The sequence below is a fragment of the Octodon degus genome, unplaced genomic scaffold, assembly GCF_000260255.1.
Source record: "Octodon degus isolate 3935 unplaced genomic scaffold, OctDeg1.0 scaffold00089, whole genome shotgun sequence".
Lineage (NCBI taxonomy): Eukaryota > Metazoa > Chordata > Mammalia > Rodentia > Octodontidae > Octodon > Octodon degus.
In genome coordinates, this window is record NW_004524665.1 from 3,708,506 (window position 1) to 3,726,003 (window position 17,498).

At 56.8% G+C, this 17,498-nt stretch overlaps 1 protein-coding gene across 2 annotated transcripts in view; it reads right to left on the minus strand.

The window, feature by feature from the left end:
- Positions 1 to 422: 422 nt before the first annotated feature.
- The window catches only part of Ngef (neuronal guanine nucleotide exchange factor), a 37,797-nt gene continuing 20,721 nt past the window's right edge, over positions 423 to 17,498 (minus strand). Inside the window, exons 4-13 of one of the 2 annotated variants that reach the window (XM_004637323.2) lie at positions 11,001 to 11,161; positions 10,458 to 10,610; positions 7,301 to 7,430; positions 5,657 to 5,731; positions 4,465 to 4,554; positions 3,900 to 4,063; positions 3,637 to 3,792; positions 2,905 to 2,984; positions 2,266 to 2,370; positions 423 to 1,304 (exon numbers count right to left, since the gene is read on the minus strand). In XM_004637323.2, the coding sequence (XP_004637380.1) occupies positions 1,114 to 1,304; positions 2,266 to 2,370; positions 2,905 to 2,984; positions 3,637 to 3,792; positions 3,900 to 4,063; positions 4,465 to 4,554; positions 5,657 to 5,731; positions 7,301 to 7,430; positions 10,458 to 10,610; positions 11,001 to 11,161 (1,305 nt within the window). In that variant the 3' untranslated portion in view covers positions 423 to 1,113. Of the gene's footprint in view, positions 1,305 to 2,265; positions 2,371 to 2,904; positions 3,012 to 3,636; positions 3,793 to 3,899; positions 4,064 to 4,464; positions 4,555 to 5,656; positions 5,732 to 7,300; positions 7,431 to 10,457; positions 10,611 to 11,000; positions 11,162 to 17,498 lie in introns of both variants that reach the window. The other variant, XM_023722271.1, reaches the window with a different exon arrangement.

Here is a 17,498-nt window from a genome sequence, read left to right on the forward strand (position 1 = left end):
TCTAGATATGAAAGAGAGAACCCTGGCCAAATTTGGGAGTCCCAAGAGGGACTGCGGCAGGGGTGGAGTTGCTGTGCCTGGCAGGAGCTGGTGCCACTGTAGGCCAGGAGGGTACGGGCCCCCCAGCCCTGCCCCAGACCTGAGGTCTCATCCCATGGGGACCCGCTGTGCACTGGCATCTCAGTGCCCTGCAAGCCTGTCCACTTCGTCTAGCCTGAAGCCCCCCAGCACCCACACGGCCCTCTCTGTGGAGCTTCCTTACAGGGCGACCCCAGGCATGACTGCAGTTTTCTTTCCCTGGATATCACCCCCCCCACCCTCCCTGGAGACCCTCTCATTAGAGCCCCCTCCCAGCCCAGAACCAAACACCTTTTCCCCAAGAACCTTGGCAATAAAGAACAGGCCTTTCCTTCTAATTTAATACATGATGCTTCTTTAATGCAGCCAAAAATGGAATTTGCTTTTCTTGGAACCATAACCATACAGGATGCAGTGACCAATTCATTCCATAAGACACCTGGGCTTCCAAAGGGGCCAGAAAACACAAGTCACGCTGGCTGCGGAGAAGCCAGAGGTGGGCACTCAGCCAAGCCCTGCTGGGCCTGTGTGGAGTGGGCTGCTATGTGGCCAGGGTGGCCGAGGCGCTGGAGGGGGATGGAGGCGGCTGGTCTCGTCCCAGTAGCCGGAGACCAAGGGCCGCTTGGAAGCTGTCAGGCAAGGGTGGCCCTCTGGGTGCCTGGTGGGGAAGGACACGTGCAGTGCAGGGATCACAACAGTCCTCACCTTCCGCCTGACCCCACCAGGGACACCTGGCTCTGGGCCTCTGCCAGTACCCAGAGGCCCCCAGAGACCAGGGGGGTGGATGTGACACCACCTGACACTCCTCTTCTGCAGATGGTCAGGCAGGCACCATCTCAGCCTGTACATCAGTGCCAGCAAGGGCAGAGACACTCGGACACTCACTGTGTGGGCAGGGATGGGACGTGCACCTGGCCTGGGGTGGCCCTGACCTGTCCTTCCCAAGAACCCAGGAGCCCTCTGTGTCTGTTGCGGCCCCCACCAGCCTGCTCCTCTGCCCACATCCTTGCATCAGGCTGGCAACTACAGTGGAGGTCATTGCCGATTCCGGCTGCCCAGCTTCCTCCGGTCCTTATTCTGGCTGCGCTGAGGGTCCTCCATCTTGTGCACTCGGAAGCACTCCTTGAGGTTCTGGGAGCGGATCTTGGGGTTCAGGATCTCCTCAGTCATGGAGCTGGGGAACCAGCCCCTCTCCTGGTCATGTAGACGCTCGCCAAAGATCCACCCTGCAAGGAAGGGCAACTGCATCAGCACCCTGGGGGGCGGCTCCACCCAGTCAGGCTCCTATGTGTGCATGGGGCAAAGCTGGGGGCCACAGTGCACTGCCATGTGCTGCAGAGACCAGGGAGCTGGGGGCCCTGCCACCCATGTCCCTGCTCACTCCAGAGCCCATCACAGCAGTCTCACTAAGGAGCCCCCAGGAATCTCCCCATAAGCTAGTGCATCTGAGGGCTGTGGCAGCCAGCCACTGGGTTGACCCCACTGCACTCTGGGGTCCCCCTCTTGCTGGGCAGCGTTTCCCACTGCAGGGGTGGTCGCCATGAGCTGGTGACACCTGGAGTCCAAGGTGTACCGGCTTCTCACTCCCTGCTTTCTCATCCTTCCGCCCCCAGAGACTTTTCCCAGGGCCTGCACCTGTGGCACATCCTCCATTTGAAGCCCTCACTGTGCCCTAGACAGGTCATCTGAAAGGGTCAGGTTGTATGCATTGGGGTGGAGAGAGGAGAGTCGCAGGACTTTGGGAATGAGGAGCCAGATGGAGGCTAGGACCTGTGGTGGAGGAGGAGTTGGGCAGAGAGAGGGCTCGGGCACCGAGAGGACTATGACTGGGAGACATGAATGTAGAAACAAGTTGGGGCAGGTGACCCAACAGCAGGGTAGGGGTTCAGTTCCTCAGCAACACTGCCATCTGCAGGGCTGGGGGGAATAGGATGCTTTTCAGCCTACCCTGGCCCAGAGTCTATGTTCATGGGCTTTCCCAGCCCTCACTGCCCAAGTGGTGTTGGGGTCAGGGTGAGGGCCAGGGTGCTGCAGGTTGTTGTGCTGCTCCCTGCACTGTGACAGGGGTCAAGGCCAGGCCTTCTCAGGACAGGGCAAGGGCCACGCAGCACTGAGCAGTCATCTGAGTCCAGAGGGAAAAGCGGGTGCTGGCCAGTGGGCGGCCCCGCGCAGTCTCAGGGGCCTCACCGTCTTCCGTCTTCTCCAGGATGTTCAGGATGTCCGCCAGCTCCAGCGTCAGCTCGTCTGGCTGCTGGGCCACATACGGGTGCACGCACTGCACCTGTGGGCAGTCTGCAGGCAAAAGAGGGCATGGCGTGTCCCCAGCGCTGGGGCCCACGGCCTGCCCCACACCCCGGACAGCTTGGAGCAGTGGCTGGGGATAGGGAATGGGGCATGGGCTCCCCAGTTGCTGACAAAGGGTTCCTTTCATGTAGGGAGGGGCAGGCTAGCTCCTAAGTCCCTGGGGAGTTGGGGAGACAGCAGGGAAGGGTACTCCCAACTGCAGGCTGCTGTCAGCTCAAGGGCACTGGGGCTCTGTGCTGGGGACAGTTGAGGGGCGCAGGACAAGGGGTAGCAGAAAGCCCTGGGATCTTACATGCTTTCCAAACTGCTGTTGCCCCCAAAGCTTGCTGCAGTTAGGGTCCCCACTTCCTCCCAGCCTTCCAGAGATCTGTGTCACTTAAGGCCCAGGAGTGCCTTCTGTCTTCAGAAACCACTCCATGCTGGCCACGCCAGGAGCCAGCACTCTTGGCCTGGGGTTAAACCTAGTGGGCACTTCCCCCAGCACTACAAGGTGCTGCTGAAGCCACCTTGGTGGGGTCTTACCCAGCAGCCGGGACGTGAAGGAAACGAACTTAGTCCTCCTGTTGGGGGCCAGAGAGGTCATCCAACGCTTCATCTCACTCCTGGCACAGGGAAGAGGACATGGCCCACTGCAGCACAAGAGCAAAACCACCCCCGGGGAAGGTGGCGGCCACCCTTAGCCCTACCAAGGGTGCACAGGGGACAGGTAGGCCCAGAGCCTGGGAGACAGGTGGGGTCCTACACATTTAACTCCAAAAGTATGTTCCGAGCCAGTTTCACTGAAGCCGTGCTTTCTCAGCCATGGCAGAGATGGGAAAGGTGAATGTCCACCCCTGCCCCAGCTGCAGTCCTGGCAGACAAGGCCAGGGTGCTGGAGGAGGGGGTGTGGCGTGTGTGGCAAGACAGAGGAGAGGGAGGAGGGGCCCACAAGGGAGTGCGGGGCGGGGAGGCACACAATACCTCTCCTGGCTTATCCCCCAGAGAGGGGCAGAACAGCCACACAGCAAGTGAGGGGCTGGGGAGACATCTGTCAGTCCCCAGATTCTAAAGTCCCATCTGGGAGCAGGGACTCACCTGACACCCACCCTCCCCATGGCCACAACACTCAGGACCGAGCCAGCAGCCTGCACTAACAGCCTGGCAGAAGTCCTGCAGGGCCTGGTGGTAAGATGGGCACCAGGTGGGGTCAGGTGTTGGTAAGCACTGCTGCCCTGGGGCTTCTGGAGGTGTTTGTGGGCGAGGTGCAGCACTCACTGAGAGGATGCCTTCAGCATGTAGGTGGCCTCCCTGTCGTCGGCGTTCTCCAGCAGCCTCAGGATGAAAACATTGGCCAACGTCTGGCCCTGGTCCTCCAGCTCCTCCACACGCAGCAGGCCCCGTGGGGCGGAGTCGAACACCTGGTACTTGTCCCTGGGAAGCAAGGCCATGGGAGAGGGTGTCAGCCCAGGCATGATGCTGGCCATGAATGCACTGGCCATGCTTCCCCACCCCACAGGCGGCCTACCCTCGCTGCTCACCCTGGGATCTGCCGGCAGATCACCAGCAGGTCATTGAAGAGGAAGAGGTAAATTTCCCGGAAGAGTTTCTTGGTGCGCAGGGTGCGGGAGGTCTTGGGGCCCGACATCTGCTGCAGCTCACCCTGCTTTAGCAGCCAGCGGGAGTGCGAGATGATGGGGACAGACTGGGAGGGAGAGAGGGAGAGGAAGGGACTACGTTGCCATGGTGTTCCCTGTGCTCCCCAGCCTCCAGGGGTGCTTGAGTGGCAGCCTAGGCTGTCACCCTCCCTGCCACCCCCTGGGTCCCAACAGCAGTGCCGAGCTGGTGCGGGAATTGTACACTGGGAGTGCGCCGTGTGCATGGTGTTTGCCTGTGTATTCCATACTACACGTGATCTCTACATGGTCCCCCTTACTGTATACTGATTAGGGTGCAGCCAGCACCCCACAGTGGGATTCACCCAGGGCAGGCAGTGGACTGTCAGGCAGCAAGTCCAGGTAGGTAGAGCAACCTTGCAGGGGTTGGGGGTGGGGTGTCCCAGGTGGCGGGGGGCGGGGGGCAGGCATTGGCTGAGGTCAGGCTTACCTTGATCTTAAACTCCATCTTCTTCTGAATACTGATCATCTGCTCCGTGCGGCTCATCTTCCTGACGCCTTCATTGCACGCCTTCACCACCTGTGACAAAAAAGACAGTCCAGTGGGCCAGGTCACCCAAGGGTCCCCAGCCATCCCTGTGACCAGACACAACACCTGGGTGAACAGGACAGAGCCCGGCATGACACATGGCCACATGCGGTGGTCCTGGACATCGAGCGTGCTGTTAGCAGGGACTTGTTCTCTCCAGAGCTATTTAGGATGAGACTGAACTAGGAGCCTGGCATAAAGGGGCTGAGATACAGGTAGTTACAGTTCATCTGTGCGCCCAAGGGCTAAGAAACCACTCAAAAATGAAGTTAACTCTGTGTGAGCTAACAGGCAGCAAAACCTATGGCTGAGGAACCACAACTCTTTGCTGAGGCCTCGGCTGTGTGTGCGTGTGCAGGCGTCCATCTGGAAGGCAGGAGGCAGCCTACCAGCTGCGGGTGTGGAACAGCCTGGCAGCTCTCTTACTGCCTCTTTGCTTACGAGTACCTTTTGAATTTTCCTGTATTAAGCATCAGTTACTTTTATAAATTCAAAAATATATATATTTACTTTGACAAAGTAAGCTATGAGAAAACAGAGTGTACCTTTCATTAGAAGAAAAAGGCAGCTGGGTGTGGTGGCGCGTGCTGTAATCCCAGCAAGCAGGAGGCTAAGGCAGGAAGATGGTAAGTCCAAGCCCAGCCTGGGCGACTTAGCAGTAACAAATTTTTTAAAAGGGCTGAGGATGTAGCTCAGGGGGAAAGCCCTGGGTTCCACCCTGCAGACCCCCACTACCACCAGAGGAAATGAAAGGAGAAAAGAACTTAAAATGGCCTGGCCCTGGGCTGACCACAGGGAGACCCCTCAGGGCCACGACACATGGGGCTCTCACGACAACAGCACTTGAGGGCCTTCTGGGGCCCAGAGCGGCTGCTGCCCAGCAGGGCTGGATGGACTGGTGGGGTACAGAGCACAAGGAGACTCTGGGGGCTCGCCGGCTGCCCCAAGCCCCTCCATGGGAACACAGTGGGGAGAGGGGAGGCTCAGCTAAAATCACGTCAGCGAGCTTCTCAACCTACAAGCTTTCCCAATACAGAAGTTCATCTTAAACCACTTGGGGTCCTGCTGGGACAGCCGAGGGGCAGCCACTCACCATCTCCAGCTCCCTGTGGGCGTCCAGCGCGGTGCACTCACGTTCTGACCTCTCTTCCACCCTCTTCAGGATATTCTGAGCCAGGATAGGTGAGTTACTTCTCAGTGTGGCCTCTGGCCTTCCTGCCACCCTCAGGCCACCACACACACACACACACCCCACATGGCACACCAAGAGCTCTCCATGTGACTGGCTGAGCTCAAGGGACCCTTAGCTGGGCCACACAGCAGTGACCCAAGGCCCATGGCCCTGAGGGGATGGACAGAGGCTGATACCATCTCTGTTCTGTCCCCACAGGGAGTTAATGCGTGCATGGGTGAGGGTCCCCGCCTTTCTTCTGAGGCTCTCCTTAGAGCCCAGGCCACCATGGCCCTGAGGCTTTGTTAACTTTGTCCCCAACAGTAAAAGACCTTTCTTCTAATTGTTCAATTTTCTTTGATTAGCAGAATAAGTCAGGACTTGGGCCCTGCCCCTGGTTTTCACTCCGCCTGCAGATTCTGACCTGCTCTGTCTCAAGAGGGGGCCTGTAGGTCTTCTGATCTCCCAGGGCTACATGTGGCATGTGGCAAGGCCCTGACGCCACTCAGCTCTTCTCTTATAAGGTTACCTGGCTTCCTCTGTCTGGAAGCTAAACCAGGAAGCCATGGGCCACCAGAGACTGGCCTGCCCTCCTCACCATGAAGTGCTATTACAAACCCTGTCACTCTTGATTCCCTGCTCCCAAATCTGGATCCCCACTGAATAGCACAGCACATGCTGTCTTTCTTCCCTGGAATTAAATCCCACCTGACCAGGTCATACTGGTGGCCTCCAAGGAGGATGTGTGGGTCCTTCAGCCAGGTCCACACCTCCCCCACCAGCCTTGTCTTGGTATGTCCAGCTGCCTGACCTCTGACCTCTCCTGGCCACAACCCCCAGGTCACCCATCAGTGTAGGGAGAGACCCTTTCTGTCTGGAGCTGGTGGCTTCCTGCAGCTCAGAACATGACCAGATGACCCTCCCTGGTGGCCTCATGGCAAGGCAGGACCCCTCCCCCAGGGCCAGCTGCCACCTCACCCTACTCATGCTGTCTCCTCCAGCTGTGGCCCAGTCCCTGCTCTCCCTCCCTGCTCTCCCTCCCTGCTGGTCGCTTCTCCTACACACCACAGATGCTGGAACTTGGGCCCTGACCTCTCCCTTTGACCTGACCTTGGATACCCAATAGCTCGAGCTCAAGGCCAGTGCCTGCTCCTGCTCCTGCTCCTGTTCCACAGGGCTGCACACTCACCCAGTCGTGTTCCCCCAGCTCCCTGCTGGGGACTTGTCTGTGCACCATGCACACGCAGGACCCCAGCCACGGACTGCTCTTTCCCCCATGTTTCCTCCTGGCCAGCTCCTCCCAAGCTAAATCTCACTGACTGTCCCGTCTTTCCCAACCCTTGCACTGACAGTGGCCAGAGTCACCCCTTACTGGGGTGCTCCATTTATTGCCCATGTATCAGTCTGTCCCCAGTAGAATGCAGCTCCCTGCTTAGAAAAGTGCTTGGAACACACAAGCAGCTTAATTAGTGTTTGCTGAACAAATGCATTTCCTAGAAAGCCAGCAGCCCGGACAGTGAGGACCGATGTCGGAGGGGAGGAGCACATGCCTGCAGAGGGGCTGACCTGGACGAGCAGCTTGAGGCGGGTGATTCTCTGGAAGGGGAGGATGAGGAAGGAGGAGAAGGGCAGGCCCTTGCACTTGGGGTCAAGCTCCAGCTGTGCGATCAGTTCCCGGAAAGCTGTCTTCTCCTGTCTGGGGACACAGACGCGGCGGGGGGCTCAGGTCAGGCTGCGACCACATCGCTTCCACCATCCAGACCCCCAAGGAGACAGCCCACGGGCACAGCAATGTAGCACCTTTGTTCTTTCTGTCTCACTTTTTTTCATGGAAAACACATTGCTCAGGCACACATCAAAGAACAATAGTGGTTTCGCATGCCAGGCCCAAGGAACCTTAGGCCTGGCATGCGAAACGTGTGTGTGGGAGGGCAAGAATTCCACGTGCTGCCACGCCTGTGAATCTGGTGCACAATTAGATGACTTCACGCAGCAGGAAGCACAGCAAGGTGAACCCACGTGGTGCGAGGAGCAGGCTCCAGACACCTGCCCGGGCAAGAAGCTACTCCTGACAGGGGCAGGGTGGGTGCTGACAGGGCTCAGGCACCGTGGAGCTGAGTCACAGGGCCAGGCACACAGGGATGGCTGTGGCCTCCCTGCAGTACCGAGGCCAGGCACTCTGAGCTCACAGGCGCAGTGAAGTGTCACACCTGGGATTCTTGAGCACTGCCCTCAACAGGGTATGATCAAAATATGCAGTGAATGTTTAATTAAAAAAAAAAAAAAAAAGATTATGTGGAGGACCACCTGGGCGACTCTCCTTGAACGAAGAGTGATTTTCTCCATGTTGGCTGTGCCTGACGGTATTTCCATGTATTAATGTGCACAGAGCTAGCCAGGATTTTGCCTGATTCCTTCAATTGGCTTTGAGCAGGGCATATTGGTCTAGCCGAGGAGCTGGGGGTAGTCTCTGAAGTCAGCAGGTATGTTTCCTTGATAATCCACCCCTGCTGCTCTTTAATATGAGCCGAACTGAGACGGGACAAAGAGCCAATGCTCTACGCTGTCGGCTGAGATTGCCTTGACATAAAGGCTACGACTTCTGGGGCCTTGAAAGATCACACATCAGAGCTGAAGCACCAGACCCCAAACATTAAATACTGTCCCAACTGTGTAGTACAGACGGCTCTCTGTACATCTTTCTCTCTGCATACCGCAGAGGTGACTGCAGGCCTCCTCCCCAGCCCAGCTCACAGCGCTCACCTACTTCCTGCCACTCTCAGTCACCCATTCTCAAGTCACTACTCCTTCATGACTGAATAAAACCCGGGTTCAGCCCTGGGCCGAGGCCACTGTTCCGGATAGCCAAGGCACGGCTGGGCTTTGGGCCCCTGAGCTCCCCAAAACTATAAACATGCTTTAGGGGCTTTACTCTTGCCGTGGGTTGCACTGGAAGTGGTAGATTGGAATTAACTTGACAGATTCCAATAACTTATCCATGGGATTACAAATATAAACTTCCTGGACCAAGACGAGGACCAGGAAGGGCTCTCTATAATGATTACAGTACAAGATACGTGGCCCTGAATCCCCAGAAAATCCTCCCTCCAGCTTTGAGCACAGCCTACCACTCTTGCCTTTCTGAAGCAGTTCTGGAAGTCCTCTTCTCTGAGTGTCTTTACAGTGTGATCAAACTACAGTGAATGCTGCTGCTGGGTTCCAGCCGATGGAAGGGCAGGACCATAAACCGTGGCCCTGGGGCCTCGTGCTGCTCATTCACCAGATCTGGCACTGTGTGACTCCTAGCTCTTCCCCAGAGTCCAAATGACCACAAAAGGCAAATGTGTGGAGCCAGTTCAGGACATCCAGACAGGCACAGCAGTGCAGCCAGGGACACCCACCAAAGAGGACTCCAGAGCGGCCTCAGAGAGTGGCAGGAGGGAACAGGGATTTTAAAAAATAAGGGGACAAAAGATAATGAAAGTAGAGCCTTAGCACATGGGAAGGGGGCCAAAGGAGAAGGAGCAGAGAGCGGCTGTACAGTTGTGTGGTGTACAATATCGTCCGTGATAGACGCAGTCATTATGTACTGCCACCACGTACTAGCAAAAAAAGCAGCAAGAACAATGGGCTAAGGACGTTCAAAATATAGGAGAATATTTTGGGGGAGATTATTGGCACTGTGCCTTTTATTGTAATAAATTTTAGAAATGTTAATGCTTGCTTTATTTCTCCATAACACCGCATACAAGCGCTACTTTGCGGGACACCTGTCTTCCCAGTGTTTGACTGCAAAATCAGTGTATGCTTCCCTCCAATTCCAGTTCCCAAACGCATACATAAGATACCTGTGTTTGGACACTCCCACTCTCAAGCATCCATGCCTCGCCACGTGGCTGGACAGCCCACAAAGCCCGTGGAACAGCCCCCAAAGCGCAGCGCTCCGACGCCGGGAGCCCTCAGGCCACTCTGCAAGCTGCCTGCAGACCCAGCCCCAGGAAGCTGGCCATCTTGTCTTCAAGGACAGGTTTTCTCTCCATAACAAGTGTCCCCAGGACCGCCCCCCAGGCCCAAGGCACAGGAGGGGGACAGGGGCCACTACTGCTGCTTTCTCTTTCCTGCCAATGACTTGCCTGTCCTATAAAGCCTGGCCCTGCCTCTGCTCTGGGACATGCAGAGGCTGTGACCTGCAGTGTAGCTTGGGCAGCGAGCCTGCTCCTCTTTCCCAAGCAGAGGCCCCTCTACCGGAAACCCTTCTGTCCGCCTTGGGCAGTGCCTACTAGAGATGCCTCCGATGCTCTCAGCAGAGCTAAGACAGTGTCCATGCAAGCAATTCAAAGAGGCACAGTTGACTGAAAAGTCATCCTGTCAACAGAAACCTCAAGGGCAGTTCTGAAAGTAGAGCAGCCATAAACTCAAGCGCGTTGCTGGGTAGCATCAGAGAGCCTCCTTCCCACCCGTACCTTGCCTGTCACGAGTTCAGAGCCCCTGTCCCGATGGCTGGGCTGCGATCACCTGGCCTCACTCATCCCTGAGCTCCGGGTGCCCATGCAGGCTGGGATGTGGGTCCAGCTGGTTTAATGGTCCTCTACTAGGACCAAAATGCCCTGCCACCTGCTGGCTCTGCATCTTACCCCAGCCTGGCTGCGCTGGGCCCAGTGGGACCCTGGGCATGCAGAGGTGATGGGCAGCGGTGGCCGCCACCCCCCTGCGGGGCACTCACAGCAGCTGCTTGTACGTCCTCTCCTGGTAGGTCTGGTTGCTGACGTAGGTGATATAGACCGAGAAGTGGTCAGCTGCGTAGTGGTACACGATGTCGCACACATCGGAGATGACGATGTTCTCCTCCATCCGGTGCTCCAGCTCCAAGAGGAACCTGCCAGAGACAGCAGATGGGTCAGGGTCGGGACCATGTCCCTGGGCAGGACAGACCTGTGCACATCCAGTGAGGCCAGGGCATCCTTCACAGCAGGGACCACAGGGCATACTGCAGAGGCACTGTCTGCTTCCAGGTGGGGACAGAATGAGGAACACAGAGACACTGGCAGAGGGTCCCCACTTCACAGCTCCATGGGGACTCCATGGGGAAGTACCCAGGAAGATAGCCAGGGACCCAGGGCACCCACTGGCTGACTACTGGGAGTGTGGTGGGTCTCTGGATTTACATCTTTAGCAATTATATGTTATAGTGGAACTCTCCAAATGTGCAAATGCAGTGAGTTGAGTGTGCCCGGCCCCATGACAGCGTGCTGGCCTCAGGCCTCACCGTTCGCTGACAGCCATGACGTCCAGCACGTTGGAGAAGAGGATGTGGGCTTCGGACGGGTGCAAGATCTTCTTCAGCCGCTCGTTCTCCATGAAGTGGGATACCAGCAGGTTCAGGCTCTTGTAGTAGGAGGCCTCAGAGGTGACCAGCTCGAACATGGCCTGCATCAGCAGAGGTGGGGGGACCCATGGTTACCACTTCTGGAGACCCGAGTGCATGCTCGGACACAGAGGGGCTGCTGAGCCCTGCGGTGCGGGGCTGTGGCGGTGGCTGCTCCCAGGCTGGGCAGCAGCAGTGCTGCTGTCTCCGATTTAGCCACCCCCTTGCAGAGCAGATAGGGCTGGGCCTTCAGACACACGTGCTTGGTTTGCCACGTGGGCTGCTGGGGACAAGCCAAGTCCCCCACAGAATAGGGAGAAACGTGAGTGGACAGGCATGTGACAGCGGCCAGGTTCACTTGTGCACAGATGGGCACCATTTCAGAGGCCCCATTACTCTCTACCATGACAATTACCTGCTTACTGAATCTACGATCCCAACAAAGCCCTATTCTCGGAAGTGTCCCCTGCAGGGCCCGGCCTGGGCAGCAGGCCCTGGCTCGCCTCCAGCATGGTCCTTACCACCTTCTTCCCATCACTCTGCTGCACTCTGGGTCCCTGCGGGGACAATCTGGGGGTCAAACTGTGGTGCCCATGCTTATGCCCCAGAGACCTTGCCTGGCAAACAGGTCTTTGTGTATGCCGTGAGTTTAGGGTCTTGAGGGAGAACTTCCCAGATTCAGGAGTTTGCATACAGGAGGCAGAGAATGATGTCACACATACAGAATGGAGGACAGAATGGAGCCGAGGACCCAGTGGGCCACAAGGCAAGGACTGGCTGGAGCCAGCAGAGTGGGCAGAGGAGGGCTGGGAAGCCGGAGCGGTGTGAGCGCGGAGGGGCCCTCTCCAGCTTCCCATGGGACAACATGGCCCCAGCTCCAGGGGTGGGAAGAGGGCTGGCACTGTTCCCAGAACTCACAGGAGGAGGCTGCTCCCTGCTACACAGACACTGTTCGAGGTCCCCCTGAAAGGACATATCTCACCAAAGGAAAGCTGACACAAGGGTGCATGGCATCCCCAAGGCCACACAACCCTGTGGCATGAGAGCCAGGGTCACGCAGAGGCTCTGTACTCTGGGCTCTGCCGGGACCCTGCCTTGCTGGCCCATGGCGGTATGGGGGCAAGCCAGGCACTGACAGTTGTGCCCTTTCCCTGGCCAAGCACCCAAGATGAGGCCTGCACTTGTGAGGTGCCGCTGCCCTGTAGCAGTGAGAGGTCCACACCAGCATCTCTCCAGGCTCCAGCCACCAAGCACAGACCCGGCCACCACCAGGTTGCCCTGGCTTGAGACAGTGCAAAGCTGAGATGCTCAAAGGACCCTGCAGCCTCTGCCCCCACCTTCATGTCACAGCTCCCCCACCCATGTGGAGCAGTCCCTGGGCCTCACTGGAGGCAGAGCTCAGAGCCCCACTCTGAGGGACACACAGCCTGGTCTCCGGTCTGCTGGCCATCTACACTTGGTCTGAACAAGGGGCCACATAGGCTGAAAGGCTTCTGGGTTTCTCTGCTCCTGATGCTGTTACAAAATCACTTCCTGATGCTGAATTTCTGTTTCTTAAGAATCCAGCTGTCACCGCTCCCGAGGTCCAAGCACATGCAGCTGACACAAAGGATACAAGTGAGTGCTTCATGCACGGGGGGAGCTGCACACCTGCAATGTAGCAACCAGGACAGTCATGTCACCCCGAGGAGACACCCAGCTGCCATCCTGGCTTAGGCCCCCCTGCAGAGGCAGTAAGCGCAGTGAGCTGTGGGCCCGGTCGTGGGCGCCCAGAGCAGCCTGAGTGTGTGTGTCCTGTGGGAGTGCACAGGCGAACGGGAGTGAGCGTGAGAACGTACGTCTATGTGTCTGAGGGGTGCATAAGTGTGTGAGGATTAGGAGTGCGCCACGTGTGAGTGGGTGTGTATGAGTGTGGATCAGAGTATATGAGAGCGTGGATTTGTGTGGATGTGAGAGTGTAAATGCACGAGTACTAGCGTGGGGTTGGAGTGTGCGCACGCGCGGGTGCACCTGCTGCTCACTACAGAGAATCCCACCTCAGCCAGCCGCTCAGTGCCGCAAGCCACAGGCGGAGCCACAACACCCAGTCCCTGCCAGGCCCTGAGTGCTGCCAAGGGCTCAGCTACTCTGTTCTCTTCTGCCTGGTGATTTCTCACCACTGCTGCTGCTCAGGCCATCCCTGCCTGGAACCCTTTGAGCAGGGTGACACTCAGACACTCATGTTTGCAGGAGGGGCTGGTATAGGCAACTCCGCAATGGAGTTTGCTGTGACGGGTGTGGCATCCTCTGTGGGTCCTGGCACTGCCCTCAAGAATGGCGGGAAGATGCTGTGAGTGGGGGCTGGGAGGACTGCCTCAGGCAGGATATCAGGGCTGGGTCCGAGGGGCTGCAAAGAGCCTGCTCAAAGGAGTGCCCACCTCACGGCAGAGAAACAGTCACAGGTGGTGAGGGTCAGGCTGGAGGGAGGACCGGTAGAGTGTGGGAGGCGGGGGGGGGCACTTCTGCGTCTGTGGTGGAGCCACTGAAGTGTGAGAGAGTGACCACCAGGAGCCTGCTCAAGGGCCCTACAGCCAGCCTGACTGTGAGGCACCAGGAGGGCTGCTGCCATGTACACTGTGGGGTCCACAGGCCAAGGGAAGCCATGTTTGTCGCCCAGAGTCCTTGGCCTGGAAGCACAGCATCCTGTGTCCTCAGCACAATTAGGATTGGATTTCCTCCAGTGATGTGGCTCCCTGCACAGTGGAGATAACTGGCCAGAGTCTCTCCAGCCTAGGAGGGGACCCTGAGCCGGCACCATACCCGCTACATGGCGCTGCCAGGCAGGGGGCACCGTGGCGCCTTGGCCTGGTGGGTGGCTAGTGGACCTGTGTCTTTCAGAGACAGAGGAGACTGCAGAGTGGTCAGCAGTGGACACCCAGGAAAGCTGGGGAGCAGCACCTGCTCCTGACTGAGGAAGGTAGTAAACCAGTCCCTCAGACAAGGAGCCCTGCGCCCCACAAGTCAGTCACATCAGTGCCATCCCAGGTCACCCCACCCTTCCTGTCCTCCAGGCTTCAGGTAACCCTGGACTCTGTGCTCTCCCTGGATTTGGCTGGATTTGCGTTCCCTAACCTCCCCACAACAAGCCACTGTCACTGCTGTCACCTGAGTCACCAGCTGACTACGGTGGGGCTCAGAGCCAAAGGCCAGAAGATCTTCGAAACAGAACCAAGCACCCTGCCCTGGGCCCAGGGTCCTGTCCCTGCTGGGGTCCTCCAGATGGTGGACCTTGGCACCAGCTCCCACCTGTGACCCTGAGCCTAGCAATGGGGCCCTCCTGTGGCAGCTGGGGGTCCCCACTGGTTATATACTGAACCATGTCCCCCAGATTCCCATACTGAAGTGCCCCCAGCATGACTGAACTGGGACATGGAGATTTGGACAGAACGAGGTCCTAAGAGCTGGTGTGTCCTTCTCAGAGACACCAGGGGTGAATGCAAGGAAGACCATGCAAGGACACAGGGGAGGCATCCACAGCCATCACGGGCTGGACCCCGAATGTTGTAGCACAGTGCTGTTGGGAGTGGGTGGGGCTCCGGAGGTGGCAAGGGGAGGGGGGAGAAAGTGGGGTCACTGAGAGTGTGCCCCGAAGGGGACCCTGGGACCCAGGCCCATGGCTCTCCGTGCCTCTGTTTCTGCTTCCCAGCCAGTGCCACGTAAGCAACAAACAGGCTGGGACCAAGACATCTGCAACAGAGCCATGGCAAACCTCTCCTCCAAAGTCACTTTGTTTCTGGTACTTGTCACAGTGACAGAAAGCAGACAAGCAGCAGCAAGGACGGGGCCTCACTGGAAACAACCTGCACACGCCTGCTCACTATTAAAACAAGTGCACACCGGGGTGCACACACACACACACACACACACACACACACACACACGTGGGCCCGCCGCTCAGGAACAGAGCTTTCTCTGACTTTTCTCTCCCTGCATGCCCTCTGCTCCGGGTGAACTTTGTATGAGGTGCCTGAATTCTTTATCCAAAAGATGAATTTCAAGCCTGCCCAGGGCTACCTGCGCTTCTTTGCTGGAGTCGCTGTTGGCACAGCGCTGCATTGAGCAGCCCTGACATGAGGCACAGGCACAGCCCGCCCGCTCCAGGCAGGCTGGTCTGCGAGGGTTTATCCTACAGGCAGAAAGATCGGTGGGGGCTGGTAAATAGCACAGTGGTCACAACTCATGATTCTGATGGAGGGCCACACCAAAAGCCTCTAGTAATTTCCTTGGAAAATCGTTTCCTTTCCAAGGAAAGACACACATATGTGTAATCTCAGCACTTAGAAGGCTGAGGCAGGAGGATCTCCATCAGTTCGAGGCCAGCCTGGGCTACGTAAGTGAGCTTGAGGCCAGCCTGCACTGTGAGACCCTGTCTCAATCAAACTAAAACAAAACAGAAAACACATGCAAGTTCCAAGTTGTGAAAACAGGCTGACTACCCACAAAATACAACTGCGATTTCAGAAGCTGAGCAGACCCAGACTGCGCAGGAGAAGGCTGGGTCCTCTCTCTTCTGGGTACACCAGGGCCTTACCGCCACCGCCACTGCCACCACCACACCAGCCTGGCAGGCCACCCTGCCTGGGCAGCCACCCTGTGTACCCGTTTCCTTGGAGACGCTCAAAACATCACTCCCTGCTCACTTTCCTGACTCTCCGCTCCCCGCCCTGCCCTGTGAGCCTCGGCACAGGGACACAGCGATGGAGTCTCCTCCCCTCTACAGATGCGGAGTAGTGGTGGCTGCTCCAGGCACCTCAGGTTCCCCCCCCCTCCCATGGGGATTGAACTCAGGATCCTGCACCTGCCAGGCAAGCACTTATTCTACGGAGCCATCTCCCCAGCCCAGTTTCTCCTTTCTTTGTCAGCCAGCCTGGGAAGATCTGGTACAGCCCAGAGTGCTGCTCAGCAGCCCTCTACATTTTATGTTGAGACAGCAGTCTTCCTAAATTGCCCAGGTTGCCCTTAGACTTTGCATCTTCCTGCCTCAGCTTCCAAGTAGCTAGGACTCCAAGAGGGTGGCATCCCACTCACCCCTATCCTGACTCCTTGCCTTCTGCCTTCCTAACCTTTTAACTGGAAGGCATCCTAATTATTTTCTTAAGCCCTGGCGGGTAACTTGGAAAACAAAATTGAAATGAAGAAAATCCTGTTGGATAACATCTGCCCTCCACAGCCAGGAAACTTTTACTTACAAATTAGGAAAACACACTCTTTTGTTCTTAAGTCTTGATTTTTCCAGGACTGGCTAGAACTTAGGCCTTTGGAGGGGATTCTCCAGGGGTGAATAGGGACTCCCCAAAACAGGGGCTTCTGCAGTTCAGGGACAGAAGACGTCTGCAGCAGGCTGAGCGGCCTGTCTGGCTTTATTGCACGTGGTAGAAAATGAGCTGACACACGCTGCTGCTCTGACAGAAAACACAAAGGGCTCAGTCTCAGGTGCTCACATAAGCTCTTTGAAATAAATGTGAGGAGGGCTGGAGAGATAGTTCAGTGGACTAAGCACCCACTTAGGCAAGCTCAGGGACTGGGGTTCGATCCCAGGTACCACATGCTATACTGGGCCTGCTCCTGGGTGTGCTGAGCCAGCCACCAAGACCCAGCATGGTGGTGCGCACCTGTCATCCCAGCTGGGGAGGCTGAAAACAGGAGGATCACTATGAATCTGAGCTGCATAGTGAGACCCTGTACCAAATATATTTTTTTAAAAAAGAATAAAATAAATGTGAGCAGGCTGGGCGTTACACCTGGGTTACAAAGTGAGCTCAAGGCCAGCCCAAACTGCAGCGTGAGACCCTGTCTCAACATGACAAAACAAACAAAAAAGGGGTGGGGGGCTGGGTGCAGTAGTGCACATCTATAATCCCAGCACCCAAGAGGCTGAGGCAGGAGGAGGATTGCTGTCCAAGGCCAGCCTGAGCTACACAGTGAGTTCAGGGCCAGCCTGACTACAGAACAAGGCCCTGCCTTTAAAAAATAAATAAATAAATAAATAAATAAATAAATAAATAAACAAACATGGAAAACCAGACTCTGAAAACCCAAGAGCCAGGCACACCATGCGCCCACATCACTCACGACTGCAGCCGTGCTGCATACGTCGTCACCCTCGCTTATTTTTCAATATCTGGATCTTTAGCTCGAAACTCCAAACATGCACAAAGAAACTACAAGTCCCTGTGCAGCCCAGGCTGGCCTTGAACACACTCTGCAGCCCAGGCTGGCCTCTAACTCGCAGCGATCCTCCTGCCTCAGCCTCCCAAGTGCTGGGATAACAGTACGTCACAATGCTGGTCTTTCTTTTTCTTAAAAATTAATTTATTATTTTTTTTTATGTATTTAGTACACGGTGTACAGGGTCTCACT